The following is a 16,096-nucleotide window of genomic DNA, read 5'->3' as shown; positions in this document are numbered from 1 at the left end:
CAGACCCATCTCTTTAGGGGATTGACTGCAGGAACATCTTCTGGCTGTCACCATCTACCATCTTACACCCTCCAGAGTGAGCCCTGTGCTCCCAAATCCCATCTCCTGGCCCTGCCATGCCGTGCCAGGCCTGCCAAAGGCTCAGCTCCCAAGGAACACAAGGATGTTGTGGCAGGACCTGCCTCTCCTCCAGGACCAACCCCACAGGGCCATCCTGGCCTTCTCCTGGTGTGTTTTACCTCGAGAGAGGGGAAGGGCGGCCATCCCAAGCGTGAGGGGAGGATTTTCTTCCAGGCAGGCTTTGCACAGGAAAGCATCCCCACATTCCCCCCGTGTTGTCCAGCCCAGCTCCCCGGGACGTTAAATTGGAAGCAGTAAATGGAGCAGGGAGAACAGCTGTGGGCCCCAGCTGCAGACATTTCCTCTGGGCCTGGAGCTGGAGCCAGTGCAAAGCTGGGCTCTGTGATGAGTGCTGGGGGGAGTGTGGGGGAAAGCAGCCCTTTCTGCACAGCATCTGGCCAAGCTCTGTTCTCCACCACCCACTCCATCTCCAGCAGCAGATGCCCCTTTCTGCCACCACCTTTGTGGTGTCCAGCTCTCTGATGGCCACCAAAATGGGGCCAGGATCTGCCCCAGCCATCCCAGTGGGACCCTGCAGGTCCCAGGGGTATCCTGGACTCCCACCCCAGCTTCAGCTGGAGATGCTCCCCGGTGAAGAACCACCTCCAGGAGGGAGAGGTGGAGGCAGAGATGCTTCTGCTGTCACCAATCCTGTCTCTACCTGACATCCCAGTTTCAGGGCTGCCCCAAATCCACAGGGAGTCACCCCCAGGTTTATCCCAGCCACCACTCACAGCCCCACAGTGGAGCCCACTACCTCCCACATAAGGCAGCCCTGGAAAAAACCACAGGGAAAGAGCACAAACCCTGCCCAGTCAGAGCCCGTGCTTGGGGGACAGGACATGTGGAAGGGGCCTGGGGAGCTGTTAATGATCCAGAGCGCATTCAGCACGGATAATTCAGGCAGAGGGGACTGCAGGTCAGCACATGGTTTGGATTTGGCTCTCCCCTCCCTCCCAGCTAATTGGGCCAAGCCCAGGGAGCGTTCCCTGCGGGTGCCAAACACGTGTGTGGCACAAGCATCACCTCCTGTGATGTGGGGGAGAACTAGCCCTGGAAACTCCTTCCCTGGGTGGGAGAGGCAGCCAGGTAGAGCAGGGAGGTGTGTGGGTGTTGGAGGGGAGCTGAGGTTTACTGAAAGGGTTTGAACTCGTTGTCTGGCCCAGGCTCAAAGAATGCAGCAAGACAGATCACGCGCATGGATGTGGGTGGTGGGAAGGGGCTGGAGGGTAGCCAGGAGGATGGAGGTTACTGCAACACCCTGCTCCCACTCCCCCAAACCCCCAGCAACGCCTGCTCCACCCCACAGGGCCAGGAACAGGGGGGACCTCTTCCCCTCCCCCATCCTGTCACCTCCTCCTGCCACCCTTGGACCCTTCTGAGCCCCAGGCATCTGGTGGCCACGTGTCATCTGAGCTGTGGTGGCAGGGATGCTGCTGGCTTGCAGTTTGTCCCCTCCCTGCTCCTAGGGCAGTCCCAAACGAGCAGAAGGACGTGGGCCTGGGGCGTTCCAGGTGCTGTTCCCCTGGGAAGCTCAGGGCTGTTCCCTGGGGGAACACGGTGCCACTGGGACACAGAGAAGGAGCGGTGGCTCTGCCAGCCACTGCTGACACCAGCACAGATGGGGACGTGCAACCCCTGAGATGGACACAAATCCCTGGGGCAAGCCCTTGTCCCAGCCCTGCAAAGCCCAGGTTTTGAAATGCTGAGGGTACTGCTGGCTCTGGAGGGATGGGGATGCTATCAGGGAGTGCCCCAGAAACCCAGGAGCACCAGGGGTCATCCTGTCAGCTCAGCTGCCACCCTGCCACTCCCCACAGCAGCCCCTGGCCTCGGGGGGGGACAGGGCCTCCCTGTCTCAGGGGAGGACAGGGACACAGCACTTCACCCAAGGATACCCCGGTCCTGGGGCAGTCCCAGTGCAGGGAACAGTGCCAAAACCAGGACACGAGGCTGAAAGCAGAGCCTGGTGAGGTCCCATCCCTGACTGAGCCTCCTGCAGCAGGCAGCTGGGTTCATGGAAGTGAAAGCCAGCCCAGCACCAGTTCTAATGAAGACTTCAAGGCTGTTGTGAGGCCACACTGGCAGCTGTGGCACCACACAGGGCTGGGGCTGGCCACGGGCACCTCCAGCACTGCGGCGCAGCATTGGGAAGCAGTGCTGGCTTTCCCAATCCAGCTGAAAGCTCCTCGGATGTTCTGCTGCTTTGATTATTTGACAGGCCATGTTTTTTAAATTATTCTTGTATAAATATTTACGCATTTTTACAAGAACCATGCTTTGAGCAGCGGGCCACGGCAGATGAAGGGCCAGAGGGGAGGGGGCTGGATGCTGGGTTGCTCCATCCCTTCCTGCAGGTCAGCTGGGGGTTGAGCAGAGCAGCAGGGATGCAGGGCAGCACTCTTGCCTGGGGCCCCGGGCAGTGCTGGGTGCTGACAGCACACACACACACACCACCACCCCCCCAGGATCCTGCCTTTCCCTCTCACTCCCCAGCAATCCCCTCCCCAGGGAACAAACCCAGCCAAACAGGGAACACAGGGCTGGCTGCTGCTGGGAGCCCCAAACTGCCCCACACACCTCATCCCTGAGCAGCTCCCAAAACACTTCCCACAGACATCCTGAGCCAGAAAACCCCACTGGGCAGCGAGGGCTGTTGGCAGGGTGGAGATCACTTCTCCATTGCCCACTCCCACCTCGGCACTGCACCCCAGCCCACCCCAACCTCAGAGCAGATGAAATAAATACCAAAACCCCCTGTTTTTTTCTGGGGGCCCCATATCTGCCCCCAAAGCCCTCAGTCTGCAGGGACAGTGCCTACAGCACAATCTGCTTCTGGGCTTCCTGGTGGGAACCCTCTCTGCTAGCCCTGTCCTGCTCCCCAGGATTGTTGCTGTGGATTTTGGGAAGGATAAGGGTGAGCTCCCCCCCTCCCCCATCCACAGATGGGATCCACAACCCAGCCTCGAGTTTTCCACCGAGCTCAGCAGAAATTCACCCAGAAGGTCAGTGACCAGAGAAAGGGATGATCCATCATTAAATAAATTGTTTTCATTTCCCAGGATAAAGGGGAGGAAAAGGGGAGGAGGGGAGGTGTTGTTGGATCAGGACTGGAAAATAAAAGAGCACGAGGCAGGAAAACCGCCCCCTGTACTCCCTGCAGAGAGCAGCCCCAGCTCCTTCCCTGCGCCCTCACAAGAGTTTTACAGCCAAAGCTCTTAATGTGATTATAATAATTATTTCTTTCCTAGCAATTCCCCCCCCCCCCCCGCAGTTGTTTTTCTTTTTTTTTTTTTTTTTTTTTTTTTAATTTTAATAAACAGCCTATTTTGAAATGTCACTGGGGGAAGCCAAGACTCCAGCTGAGCCCTGGCCTGGAGGAAGGAGCAGGGCCAGGGGGAGCGTGTGAATGTGTGTGCAAGCATGCAGCAAGCGTGTGCGTGGGCACCAGGGGGACACCCCCCTGCAGCCTGCAAGCACACCCAGGCCTTGAAAACCTGCCTGTGCCCCAGGCAGGAACAGCCAGGGGATCCTTCTCCCTCCCTCTCAGCCCGGGTGCCCCGCTGAACCCCCCCCATCTCGCACCCCTCATCTCCCACCCCTCTGTGTGGTCCCCCCCAAGCCCCAGGGCCGAGCTTTGAAATCTGTTGAAAAGAGACCCTTTTTGCCAAAATAAACAGCCTGTCATGTTAAATTACTCTCTCTTCCTCTCTACCTTCCCTGCCTTTGTCCCCCCTCCCCATCCCAGCTGTTTTGCTGGGGGCTGTGCCACTCTGGGGGCCTGTGGGGTGCAGAAGTGCTGGGGCAGGGCATAACCTACCTCCCTCATCCCAGTGCCCCTGTGCCTGCCAGCTCCTCAACCCAGCTCGGCACCCCAAAAATCTTTCTGCTGGGTGGTGGTGGCATCTTGCAGCAGTCACTGCACAGCCCTGCAGAGAGGCAAGCTGGCTGGGGAACACTGGGGGCTCAGTGCAGCTCCTGCCCTCCTCTGCTCTGCCAGGTGCTCCCATGCCCCCAGGTTTTTTCCTCTCTCTTGCTTGTACTTGCCCTTTAGCTCGGGGTTGTTTTCTCCCTCCTGTTCCTAACAGATCAAAAATTCTTGGAGCTGTAAAATGCCAAGATGGAAACAGTGATTAGCTCATTCAGGCCAGAGTCTCTGCCAGTACCAGGGCACTTGCCACCAGCCTCTGGTGACTTGCCCAGACACTCTGCACTCCAGCCATGGCTTCCATAGCCTAACTGACATTCCCACTAGGAATTTTTTCCTGCTGTTTTTGGGCCAGAAGAGCTGTGCTCAGCTTGGGCTGATTGTGGGGCTGAGTGTCCAGGTGCTGCCCCAAATGCCCAGGCATGCAGTGTCCCTGCCCTATAGCTCGTGCCAGGCAGCATGGCCCCAGCCACTCACCCACGTGGCATGGAGCTCCTGTGCCCACCACCTGATCTGCACCACTCTGCTCAGAGCTCTGCCCAGCATCTGGCAGCACCTCCAGCTGCTCCCACCTCTTCTGGCTGGCCAGCTTTGTCACCAGATGTGCCACTGCCAGCATCACTCACTCCTCCTTCTCACACGGTGCCTGCAGCAGGGTCACTCACTGTGCTGCCTGTGCCAGGAAAATGCTCCTCCAGGGCCTCTTGCCTATGGGGGAGAGAGGAGAGAATGAGAAGGGGACAGGAAGTGACAGAGGAAGGGGAAAGGGGAGTAGGAAAGGAGAAAAACAGGGTGAAGAACAGGAAGGAGGGAAAGAAGAAGAAAGGAGGAAGGGAAAGGCAGAAGGGGGAAGGAGGAAAGTGGGAAAGGGGAAAAAAGGGGAAAGGGGGAAATAGGAGGTCCTAGCCTGCAGGAAGGCAGCATTTCCAGCACCAGCCTCTTGATTGTGGCAACCAGAGGTCTAAAAGGTGCAGAGATGAGCCAAGGGGATCACATCACACTGGCTCTTCCTGGGTCAGAGCTCTGGCAGCAGGATGCCAGGGTCACATTGTGACAAGAGGGCAGGGTTACCCCACTAGCACCAAGACACCTGGGGCCACAGCCATGTTTCCTTGCCCTGCCCAGCCTTACCCTCCCATAGAAACACTCCTGGCACTCAGTTCAGCTTCTGCTTGATGCCCACAGCCTCCTCCAGCATTCCTGCCAGGCACTGACAGAAGGAATGTCCTGGCTGATGCTGAGGCAGGGACTCCTTCCATGACAGAATGATGCTCCATGGACACACAGCAACCCTGCCAGCAGTGAGCCATGCCCCACCACCCTCAGAAAATTGGTGGCCTGCATCTCTCTGCCCTCTTTTTCCCACACCAGGGCATCAAGCAGTAATTTCTCTTGTCTGGCTTGGGTTCAGCCTTCCAAGACACTCTGATGGGGGTCTGCTGCTTTTGGTCCCTCTCTGGGACACCAGCCAGCTTGTCTTCCCCACATGATGGAGGAGGGCAAGACCTGTCCCCTAAGCCCTGGTTTAGAAGCCATTGGTGTGGGGGACTGAGCATTCCCTGCTCAGATGGCTGAAATGTGAAGCACAGGGCTCAGGTAAGGAAATGCAGAGCCCATCACCCACTGTGGGGGTTTAAAATCTGGCTGAGACCTCCCAGCTCAGAGCATCCACAGCCTCCTGGTACTGAGAAGCCCAGTGCAGGCTTAATGGCCCACACTGCAGTGCTCAAGGATGCTCTGCAGGTGGGAGCTCTGACCCTTGGAAGGCAGAAGGGTCAATGAACATGAGGGACAGACTCCTGCCTTCACGGGAACCTGAAGGAGGCACAAGGCCAAACTGGAAACAACCCCCGGGGAGATCCAGAAACCTCATCTGGGCTGTTTAAAAGGGCGAGTGTGCCCGCAGGAGACGGGAGGAGCAGCCACGAGCCCCATGGCACTCTTCCTCCCTTCCTCACAAGTGGTCCCCACGCTCGTCTCGGGGACCCTCCCCCGCTTCCCCATTGCCTTCCCTGCCCTGACCAAGGCAGGATCGGTTTGCAGGAAAGCCTGGGACGGCTGCACACCGAGCCCCGCTGCCAGAGCCCAGCCTTGCAGCCCTAACCGCCGAGGGCGGCTGCAGGCCGGCGGAGCTCGGAACGCGCCTCTGGAAGGTGGAAACACTCAAAAAGTGCCCATAAATCTCCATTCTGGGATTTGGGGGAGATGGGGAGAAGCGAGGGCAGGTCTGAAGGTACGAGCGCAGGCAGCTCGGGATGCACGATGCACGGAGCGGGGCCGGCAGCGCCTGCGCCCCCTGCCAGCGGCGGGGCTGAGGCACCGCACGGACCGGCCCCGCCTCTCTAGACCCTCCCCACGGCGGCTTTGGGGTCCAAACCCCGCTTTGTGCCTCCTCCCGGGTCGATCCTCCCGCAGCCCGGGCGGGGCCGGTGTGCGCAGCTGGGCGGGCTCGCTGCTAGAGAGGGGCGGCGGGGCTGCGCACCTGGGAGAGCCTGATGGAGCCTGATGGAGCCTGATGGAGCCTGATGGAGCCTGATGGAGCCTGAGCCGGGTGTTGACAGAGTCGCACTGGGCCTGCAAGGCTGCCCAGGGCACCGGCAAGGCAGACTCAGGGTCCTGCAGCCCTTCCACTGCCCGGCTCCCGTGGGTGCCGCACAGGGTGGGAGCAGCCGGGCGGGAAGGGCTGAGCTGGGCCGGGACGGGAGGACAGTGGGTCCTTCACCTGGCACTGCCCGGGAGAGGGTGCTGCCAGCACCTAGTCCGTGTGCCAAGGGTGGTGTGGGAGAGCACAGCGTTCCCCTGGCATGACCCACCCGCTGAGCACCGCTGTCACCCTTCTGGAGTGCCGGGAGAGGGGCCACGGTGTGACTCAAGCCCCCGCCCTGGGTTTGCCCTGTACCTCTCCCTGGGAGTCACCCAGCACTCGGTGTTTGTCACCGCCCGGCTCTGCTTCCCTCCGCCCACCCCACGCCAGCACCCGGCCCTGCCCTCCCCACCCACGCACCCTTCCTGCTGCTCGGAGCAGCGTAAGGCAGTAGCAGAGCTGCCATGGAAGCCAACACTTCCCTCTGGCACAGCTACCTCGGGGTGATTGTGTCCCGCGAGAGGCAGAGGATGGAGCATTTCCAGCGGGCCGAGGACATCCTGCTCACCCTGCTGGAGAGCGTCCATGCCAGGGATCCCCGCTTCCTCGTGGACTACGCCAGGAACCTGGAAGCCTTCGAGTTCGCTCTCTGTGCCTCTGAGGACGCTGTCACTCTCGAGGTGCCCCTGCGCATTGACGGCGACACCCTGCGAGTGCTGGCACGCCGGAGCGGGGACAGCCCGGAGCAGGGCGGGCATCCTTCAGAGCTGAGCACCTGCTGCCTGGAAGTGCTCTCTCCAGGGCCTGATTTGGAGGACTGGACTGGTGGTGTGGATGGGATGGAGCACGGAGGTGGTGCGGGCTGCCTGCTTCCAGGCAAAATCCTGCAGCACCTGAAAGAGCTCCTTGTTTCAGCCATCGTGCGCTGCCAGCGCCTCTTCCTGCTTCAGCCAGGTGCGTACACTGGCAGGGTGCTTCCCAGCCAGGAGCTGCCTCCAGTGCCTGCCCAGCTTCCCAGCTTGGCAGTGATCCCTCTGCAAACGTGCTGGGACCTATGTTCCTGGGCATGTGGCCCACCCAAAAGCTGCAGGAGCAGGTTAGTGAGCACCTTGCTGTGTGCTGGGATGGGCTTTGCCCCCACCTAAGGAAGGGGAGATGCAAACTGTTCCCTGCCGTCCCAGGGCATCAGAGTCATCCTCAGGCATCCTCACCTGGGGCTGCTGGCACCCTTCTTGGTGGGTGCAGGGTCCACCCAGCCCTGCTGTTTGTCCCCAGGCAGGGTTTGCTCGAGGACTTGGTGGGCTTGGTTTACCCAAGTCCATCTCTCGGACTCCAAGTGCCCCCTGCTCCCTGTCTGGAGAGTGAGCTGGGAGTGCATCAGAGCTGGACCAGGACCCTGGGGCATGGGTCTGATCCTGTGAACACATGGACCCCAGCTGGCAGCAGTGTCCTTGGAAAAGACGTGGTGGGGGGGCACACTGGGAATTGCCCATAGCTGCTCCATAACTCTCTTCATGCATTTCCATCTCCCTATGAGCTTCTTGAAGGAAAGCTCAGCCAGGGTGAAAGGGTGATGTGAGAGGCCAGCGGGTCTGAAAGTCTTTTAACCCAGTCCCAGCAAGTCCAGCATCCCCTCCTTCCTCTGTGGCCAAGCCAGTGACCTTCATCTTCCTCCACCCCCACAAAGCAGTGAACCTTTCCTGATCCATTTTTCTTGGACTGCTTTGCTTTTCTTGGCACTGTTCAGCCACCCAGAAGCACAGCTCGGTTTGACTGCTTGAGACTTCCTGCTGTGCCTGACCTTGACCCCTTCATTGCCTCTTCCTGTAAAACCACCCCAGCATGGCTGGGAGAGGGATTTTACCTGGGGAACTGCACCCAGACTGCAGCACTGGGAAGGGCTGACTCGAGTGGGGTGGGACACGGCCACGGGTGCTGCAGCACAGACCTGGTTCAGCCTGCGCGACCGGCTGTGCTAACCTGCTCACTGCTGCCAAACCCTCTGCATCTAGGTGACATCAGTGCTGAAAACCTGCGGGAAGATGCCATGCAGCTCTCCCTGCTGATCCGCGGCAGCTGGAAGTCCATTCGCTTTGACATTGTTCCTGTGGTGAGGAGGCAGCAGGAGCCGCTGCAGCTCCGGAGGCGCCAGGGCGACAGGGGCTTCCCCGAAGGCAGCCTCAGGAGGGCCACGGAGGAGGCTCACTTTGTCCCTGCCTCTCCCCTCTGCTGGAGGTGAGAGGCTCGGCTGCATGCACAGCGGGCTGACCCTGCACCAAGGATGTCCCCTGACTGGCAGCACTTCTGGGTGTAGGCAAAGAGAGGTTGGGAAAGGGTGGGGACATGTCAGCAGGGGTTGAAGTCACCCCCTCATGATGCCCAAACCCTCTTCCCTGTGTTGGAGAAAAAAAACCTCAGCCAAGTTTCAGACAGCTCAGGGAAAGAGAGAGAATGCAACTGAAGGAGCCCTCTGAAATGATCCACTGGAGCTGCACCCTGACTGTGCAGGGGAGGCAGCTCTCAGATCCCTCCATGGGCTTCAGACACCAGCCTTGGCACCTGGCAGCAGCAGGGTGATGAGCTGCCTCCCAAGGTGGGCTGCAGGACAAAACAGGGCTGGACTGACATATCTTGCCTGCCAGCAAAACAACCCAGCCCCACGGAGGGGCTGAGCAGCCAGCTGGACCAGTCCATGTCTATTTTGGGAACAAGGTGTTCCAGCTGGATGCCCAGCCTCTCATTGGGGACCAACCCAGCCTCCCCTCCCCACTACACGTAGAGGAGAACCACCCCACTTCACCCCACTCTTGATCCTCCTGGGAAGGCAGGAGCTGCTCAGCAGTGTTCCCATCTCTCTCCACACCTCTGAGGTTCTGCTCTGCCAGAGGCAAGCACAGGAGGTGGATCTAGGAGGATCTTGCAGGTCCAAGGAGCTGCATTGGCTGGGACCCCATGTGTGCCATGGAGGGATCCCCCTGCATGCCAAATCACTGCAGGCATACTCTCCCCATCCTGGGAGCATGCAGGTCTTCATCTCCCCTGCCACCAGACCCCACTCTCTTCCTCCAGATCCTCCACTCACCTTCCCCTCCTGAAGCTGCTCCGAGGAGTGGACAGCCTGCAGGGGCCCCGTCTGGACAGCCTCCGCCTGCTCGACCAGCTCCGTGAGCAGGACTGGGGAGGCCAGGCTGGGGCAGGCACTCTCACCTTCCAACACCTCAAGGTAGGTTGGTTCTGCTGCTTGGGACCGTGGCTCTCTGGGCAGGCAGAGCCAAGGCTGCTCCCCTGCACAAGAACACACACAATGGGGTCTGTGGGGCTTTGGGGGGTAGCAGCCCGTGGCTGTGTCTGGGAAGGGTTTGTGCTGCTGCCAGCCATGGTTAGAGGGCTTTGATCCTTCTTCCTGGACTGAACCAGCATCTCCAGCTGGAGACACTTGGTGCATTCAGAGCTGGGGCTCTGCAGGGCATCATCCCCTGGCCCAGGCTGCAGGATGGCATCCCTGTGCCACCCTGCCAGGCTGCCCCATGCCCTGGTGGGCTGGGACGTGCCTGTACAGGGCTGAGGGTGGTGTTTCTGCTGAGAAAAAAACCTCCTCTCCCCACCCAACCTGTTTCCAGCACTCTGGAGCCATGCCAACTGGCCATGCTGGGGACAGCACCGGGTGGCACAATCCAGGTGTGCCCTGCCTTTTGATGGCTCTCCAAGCCAAGGGTCAGGAAGGATGCTAGGGTGTTTTCTGCTTACAGAGTGGCTCCACCTCCAAGGAACCCAAATCCTGCGTACTTTGCTTTGTGCTGTATTCTTTGATGTTTTGGGGGTGGTGGTTGTGGGAGTTTTTTTAAAGAAAAAGGGCAGATATATGTATCTGGTCTTCAGAAAAGTAAAATCTGCTCCAGCCCCCTTGGATTCAGCCCCACAAGTGGTTGCAGGGTTTGAAGGGACAGCCTTCCTGGCATCAGGCCTTGTGCCTGATCCTGTGCTCTTCTCTCCCTCCTCACAGATGGTGTTGCTGTGGAGCACAGAGCTCTTCCCCTCCCCGGAGGACTGGCAGGACCTGGAAGGCTCTGTCTACAGGCTCTTGGTGATCCTTCTCCGCTGCCTGGCCACCCAGCACCTGCCCCACTTCCTGAACCCAGAAGAAAACCTCTTCCAAGGAGCTGCCCCAGACCTTGCCTCCCTCTACCATAAAGTGGAGAGCTTTGCCTGGGACCCCCAGCGCTTCCTCCGCTTCCATTTTGGCCTCCACGGGTTCAGTGGCAGCTGCCAGGCAGACACAGAGACCAGAGCCCTCCTGCAGCTCCCCACCAAGGATGGCTCCTGCTGGGACACAGCCTACTTTGACATCCTGCTCAGCCAGGTAACCCCAGCCCTTCAACTGGGGCAGCACCAGGAGCCACCTGGGCTAGGAAACTTGGGGTGAGCTGCAGTCGGCCCCACTGAGCCTGCTGGCATGCTGTGGAGGCTGTGAGAGGCTGGTAGTGCTGGGCATGGAGCTCAGGCAGAGTGGGGAGCCCTGTGCCCTGACTCCCCACCCTCCTTTAGTTTCAGGTGTACCGGATCCAGGACAGTGCACGCCGCTCTGCAGCGTCCCAGCTCCTCTCCAGGATCCGCCAGGAAATCCCTCAGCAGAGCTGAGTGGGACCCTGCTGCTGCCCCATTGGGGGGTCTCAGAACTCTGGGGGGGGGGGGGTTCAAGGAGAGCTACAGGGCCAGGGAGCAGCGTGCTGCTGGGTCCTTTTATTGAGGAAAGGTGGTACAGGGGAGAGAGCACATCTGCTGCAGCTGGGGGGGGGGCATACACAGCCCCTGGTGGAGCTGGGGTGGGCACACACAGCCCCTGGTGGAACTGGGGGGGCACACACAGCCCCTGGTGGAGCTGGGGGGGGGCACACACAGCCCCTGGTGGAGCTGGGGTGGGCACACACAGCCCCTGGTGGAGCTGGGGTGGGGGCATACACAGCCCCTGGTGGAGCTGGGGGGGCAAACACAGCCCCTGGTGGAGCTGGGGTGGGCACACACAGCCCCTGGTGGAGCTGGGGTGGGCACACACAGCCCCTGGTGGAGCTGGGGGGGGGCACACACAGCCCCTGGTGGAGCTGGGGTGGGCACACACAGCCCCTGGTGGAGCTGGGGTGGGCACACACAGCCCCTGGTGGAGCTGGGGTGGGCACACACAGCCCCTGGTGGAGCTGGGGGGGCAAACACAGCCCCTGGTGGAGCTGGGGGGAGGGCATACACAGCCCCTGGTTGAGCTGGGGTGAGCATACACAGCCCCTTGTGGAGCTGGGGTGGGCACACACAGCCTCTGGTGGAGCTGGGCACTGGGTGCTGCATGGCACAGAACCTGGAGGGGGATGGCTGGCATTCTGCACTGCAGGCTGGGGAAGGCTGGGGTTGTTGGTGATGGGAGGGGTAGGGACCTGTGGTCAGACCCTGCATCCAGCCCTCTGTCAGCTTGCTGAGGGTCACCATGCCCTGGGAGCAGGGGAAGGGAAAGAACTGAGGGGCCAGGCCATTGGAGGGTGATGGGAGGAATGGTTTTGAGCCACGTCTCACATCTGCTGAGCGCAGCCCTCTCCTCCATGCCCCCTGCTATCCCAGCTCCTTTCCAAGTGCTTTGGCTTGCTGGCTGCTGCCGTGGCTCCTGCCAGCATCCCAGGGAGGCGGTGGAGTCCCTCTGCTGCCAGGCATGCCAGGCAGTGCCAGGCCACCTCCCCCGGCAGGGTGCTCACAGCCGGCTGCGGCCGCAGCGCTGGAGGGCGTCTCGCAGGGCTCCGAGCACTCGCTCCACGTTGTCCCTGGTTGAGTTGCAGCCCATGAGGCCGATGCGCAGGACCTGGAGGAGAGGGGTGAGTGCCTGTGCCTCAGCAGGAAGGAGTGTGGGACGCACAGCCAGGTGGGATGTGGTTGTGCGCAGTCCCTCGCTGGTATTTAACACACCGTTGGCTATAAAGAGGTGTCACCGCGCTAATTACGTGCGTGGTTATTCAATTAGGCGGTGATTGTGTGCGGTTACGCTGCTATGCGTTGCTCCGGGCAATGGGACTCGCCGTGCCAGCCGCACACGCTGTGCCAGCCAGAGAGGGGCAGTGAAGGCGGGGATGTGTGCCCAGCAGGGGAGGACTGTGCCCACCTTGCCCACCGTGGGGCCCAGGCCCCCAGCGATCTCCACGCCGTGGTTGTCCATCAGGAAGGCCGTGATGTCCTTCCAGCTGTAGCCCTCGGGCACCCTGACGGTGGTGATGGTGGGAAGTCTGGCCTTCTGAGGAAGAGAGGAACTGGTTTCAGTCCCACGGCCCCTGGTGACCCCAGCACAGTGCCAGGAGAGAGCATCACGGAGCCGGGAGATTTTTCTCTAGCATCAAAAGCTGCCCAGGCACATCTCCAGCTGCACAGGGCTGTGTCCTCTCTGCCCACCTCCTCCTCCACAAAGAGCTCCAGCCCCATGTCGAGCAGCCCCTGGCACAGCAGGGTGCAGTTGGCCCGGTGTCGCTCCCAGGAGCTCTCCAGACCCTGTGGGCAGAGAGGACAGAGGAGGTCTCTGCTGCTGGCAGGCATCTCCTGGCACCCAGGGTTCCTCCGAGCCCCACGGGCACTGCTGGAGCTGCCCTGCCTGCCTGGTGCCACTCACCAGTTCTGCCAGCAGGGCCAAGCCCTCCCGCAGGCTGAAGAAGCTGTTGATGGGTGCCGTGTGGTGGTACCTGCAAGGGGCACCCGGAGGGGTTCGGCTCGCCTGCAGCACGGCAGCCCCTTGCTGGTGGCTGGGGAAACTGAGGCACAGCATCCTCCCTCCTCATCACCCAGTGCAGGGGGTTGTGAGCGGCAGCCAGGGTGTTGGGGAGGCAGGGCTGAGCCCTGAAGGACAGGCAGCCCCCGAGCCAGCACAAAGGCTGGGTGGGGAGCGCTTGCAGCCGTCCGTCCGTAAGAGGAGAGCCCGCCCTCACCTCCGCGGCTCCCCGTCACAGCCCCAGTAGTTTGCCAAGCAGCCCATGTCCAGATAGAAGGATGGGGGCTTCGTCTTCCTCCTCAGCAGCTTCTCCCTGGCGAAACAGAGTGCTGGGGAGAGGTGGGACCTTCACCTCACCAGCTCCAAGGTGGGAGGGAGCGCAGAAAGCTCCCACCCTACAGTGAGCACAGAGATTGGCTCCAGCTCCCAGTCACTGCCCAGGGATGGGATGAGCTCCATCCTCATTTTGTCCTGCAGAGCAGGACAGAAGCAGTTGGCTGGCAAAGGAGAGAGGTGACAGCCTCCCCCAGCCCCATCGCCTTCCACCCTGGTGAGACCAGGCTACTCTTACCTGGCTCTCTCACTGAATGAGATGGGGGCACTGCCAGGGGGTGCGTTGAGGACTTTCTGGGACCCCGAGTACAGGACATCGATCTCTGCCCAAGAGGGAAGACAGCTCCTTAGGAATCAGAGGCTCCCAGCAGGAAAATGCTGAGCTCTCCAACCTAGCTGCAAGTGGTGGGTGGGAAGCACAAGGATGGCACACATGGCAGGTCCTGCTCGTGCTCAGGCTGCCTTGGGAGGGCCCCTGCCACTGCTGGTGGTCCCCAAGGGGATAGGCTGGACCAGTTTCTAGTGCTGCTAGCCAAAATGCAGGCCGAGGGGCTGATCCCACTGCTCTCTCTCCCTGTCCCAGACATGAGCCCTTTGTCCCCTGGTTGCCCATGATGGCACTGTGGCTCTTACCCTGCTGGTCCATGAAGATGGGGGCTCCCCCAAGCGATGCCACAGCATCCACCAGCAGCAGGCAGCCATGCCTGTGGGAGGACAGAGCTCAGCCTGGTGCTCCTGCCACCTCCTCCTGCCACACCTCTGCCTGCAGCCATGGCATGCTGGTCCCCACAGGGGCTCTGTGTCTCACTGGCACCAACTGCTTCCAGCACAGCAGAGCCAGAGAAAAGCCCAGCACAGATAAATCCCCAGTGGTGACCTTGAGGTGCCCACCATGCACTGACCGGTGGCACAGCTCGCCCAGCCCCTCCAGTGGCTGCAGCACCCCTGTGGAGGACTCGCCGTGGGTGATGAAGAGCACCAAAGGTTTGTGCTGCACCAGGCCCTGCGTGACACAGGGGGAAGGTGAACACACTGGAGGTTCAGCTTTGCCCTCTGCATAGTGGCCAGCACTCACCTGCTCAATGTCTTGTAGAGTGAAGTACTTGCCCGGGGGCTTCAGCAGCTCACAGACATTGGCTCCTGGGAGGAATTTGGGCAGAGGAGAGTGAGGTTTGGGCATGCATCCCACTGGGCAGTCACCTGCTCCGTGGGGTAACTGGTCACACATGAACCAGGAGCAGAGCCACCTGCCAGAGTCTGGCTTCCTGCAGATTTGCCCAGTGGAAAAGCCATAAAGCACCATAAATGGAGTGGCCTCATTCTTGGAAAAACCTGGAGAACTCTCTGGTTTTGCAAGCCGTGTCACCGAGCACTGCCAGGACTGGGACAGCAAGCCAGGGCACCCTGCCCTCAAGCCCAGTCCCCTCAGCCCTGCCCCATCTGCCTGCTCCCAGCGTACCCATCCTCCGGGCAATATCGGCAGCACGTTGTCCCCAGATGCCATTGATGGCCACCAGCACGGTGTCACCTTGCTCGAGCAGGTTGAAGAGGGCGGCCTCCATGGCACAGTGGCCGCTGCCGCTGACGGCCAGGGTCAGCCTGTTGTGTGTCTGGAAGGCGTACTGGATGCCTGCCTTGATCTCATCCATCACCTGCGGCGGCAGCACGCTGGCCAGCACAGCTCCTGCTCCTCTTGCCCCAGCAGAGCTGCTCCAGCTCTTCCTGGGGGCGAGGAAGAGGAGGGGAGGGAAGGAAGGCTGGGCTGGGGCAGCTCACCTGCAGCACCTCGGGGTGCATGTGGCCCAGGAGCTGGCGAGCTCCCGCAGCCCGGATGCGGCGGGGCACGTTGCTGGGCCCCGGCCCGAGCAGCAGCCGCTCCGGCACAGCCAGGGGTCGCAGCAGCTCCTCCGGAGGGGACACGCGGAGCAGGCTGGTGGCCATGGCACGCCGTGTTGTCCCCAGGAGCCGAGCCCAGCGAAGAGGAGTGTTGGAGGCTGCCTGAGCAGCTGCCAGCATTGCAGCACAGTGTATCCTGTGCCAGCAGTGTCCAGTGTCCCCATGGACCTTGACCCAGAAATCGGTGCTCCCCCCTACCAGTCTGGACTCTACCCCTGGCTGCCTCCCCTGCCTGGTTAATGTGTCACCAGTGCTATCCCTGCTGTCTTGGGCCCCTCATTTGGGGGGATGCCCCCTCGCTGGTGCTCAGGGCAGCACTCTCCAGGTACGCCAGCCTCTGGGACTCCCAAGCACCGAGGCAGTCCCTGTCCCCACGGCCCCCACAACGCCAGGGCTGATGACTCCCAACAGCATCCCAGCAGGTGGGATCCCTGCTCTGGGCACCTAGAGCATGTGCCACGGGATGGTTGTGCTGAGACTGGTCTGGCAGAGCTGCCGTGGTCGT

At 61.0% G+C, this 16,096-nt stretch overlaps 2 protein-coding genes across 2 annotated transcripts; one reads left to right on the top strand and one right to left on the bottom strand.

The window, feature by feature from the left end:
- The first annotated feature begins 7,045 nt into the window (after window positions 1–7,045).
- Window positions 7,046–12,606, top strand: MAB21L4 (mab-21 like 4). Its single transcript, XM_059855019.1, has 5 exons — window positions 7,046–7,586; window positions 8,645–8,867; window positions 9,702–9,855; window positions 10,636–10,992; window positions 11,178–12,606. Exons 1-5 carry the CDS (start codon window positions 7,097–7,099, stop codon window positions 11,268–11,270), a joined length of 1,317 nt encoding a protein of 438 aa, XP_059711002.1. The 5' UTR covers window positions 7,046–7,096; the 3' UTR covers window positions 11,271–12,606.
- On the bottom strand, window positions 12,364–15,735 carry AGXT (alanine--glyoxylate aminotransferase). Its single transcript, XM_059855020.1, has 11 exons — window positions 15,472–15,735; window positions 15,155–15,347; window positions 14,771–14,835; window positions 14,598–14,698; window positions 14,329–14,399; window positions 13,934–14,018; window positions 13,580–13,675; window positions 13,267–13,336; window positions 13,053–13,148; window positions 12,769–12,897; window positions 12,364–12,471 (listed from the first exon to the last, which is right to left on the bottom strand). Exons 1-11 carry the CDS (start codon window positions 15,709–15,711, stop codon window positions 12,364–12,366), a joined length of 1,254 nt encoding a protein of 417 aa, XP_059711003.1. The 5' UTR covers window positions 15,712–15,735.
- Between the last annotated feature and the right edge of the window lie 361 nt (window positions 15,736–16,096).

The sequence above is a fragment of the Haemorhous mexicanus genome, chromosome 10 (assembly GCF_027477595.1).
Source record: "Haemorhous mexicanus isolate bHaeMex1 chromosome 10, bHaeMex1.pri, whole genome shotgun sequence".
NCBI classification, from domain to species: Eukaryota; Metazoa; Chordata; class Aves; order Passeriformes; family Fringillidae; genus Haemorhous; species Haemorhous mexicanus.
Note: the sequence above shows the minus strand (reverse complement) of the source record. Positions and strands in the feature narration are given on the sequence as shown.

What these genes read in the sequence shown, in the direction of transcription:
- MAB21L4 (XM_059855019.1), top strand. Translation starts at nt 7,097, where the DNA reads ATGGAAGCCAACACTTCCCTCTGGCACAGCTACCTCGGGGTGATTGTG. An exon ending in CCTCTTCCTGCTTCAGCCAG is followed by an intron (nt 7,587 to 8,644) that starts GTGCGTACACTG and finishes CTCTGCATCTAG; the next exon opens with GTGACATCAGTGCTGAAAAC. An exon ending in TTGACATCCTGCTCAGCCAG is followed by an intron (nt 10,993 to 11,177) that starts GTAACCCCAGCC and finishes ACCCTCCTTTAG; the next exon opens with TTTCAGGTGTACCGGATCCA.
- AGXT (XM_059855020.1), bottom strand. Translation starts at nt 15,711, where the DNA reads ATGCTGGCAGCTGCTCAGGCAGCCTCCAACACTCCTCTTCGCTGGGCT. An exon ending in CTGGGCGAGCTGTGCCACCG is followed by an intron (nt 14,400 to 14,597) that starts GTCAGTGCATGG and finishes GTCCTCCCACAG; the next exon opens with GCATGGCTGCCTGCTGCTGG. An exon ending in TGGGCCCCACGGTGGGCAAG is followed by an intron (nt 12,472 to 12,768) that starts GTGGGCACAGTC and finishes CCTCTCCTCCAG; the next exon opens with GTCCTGCGCATCGGCCTCAT.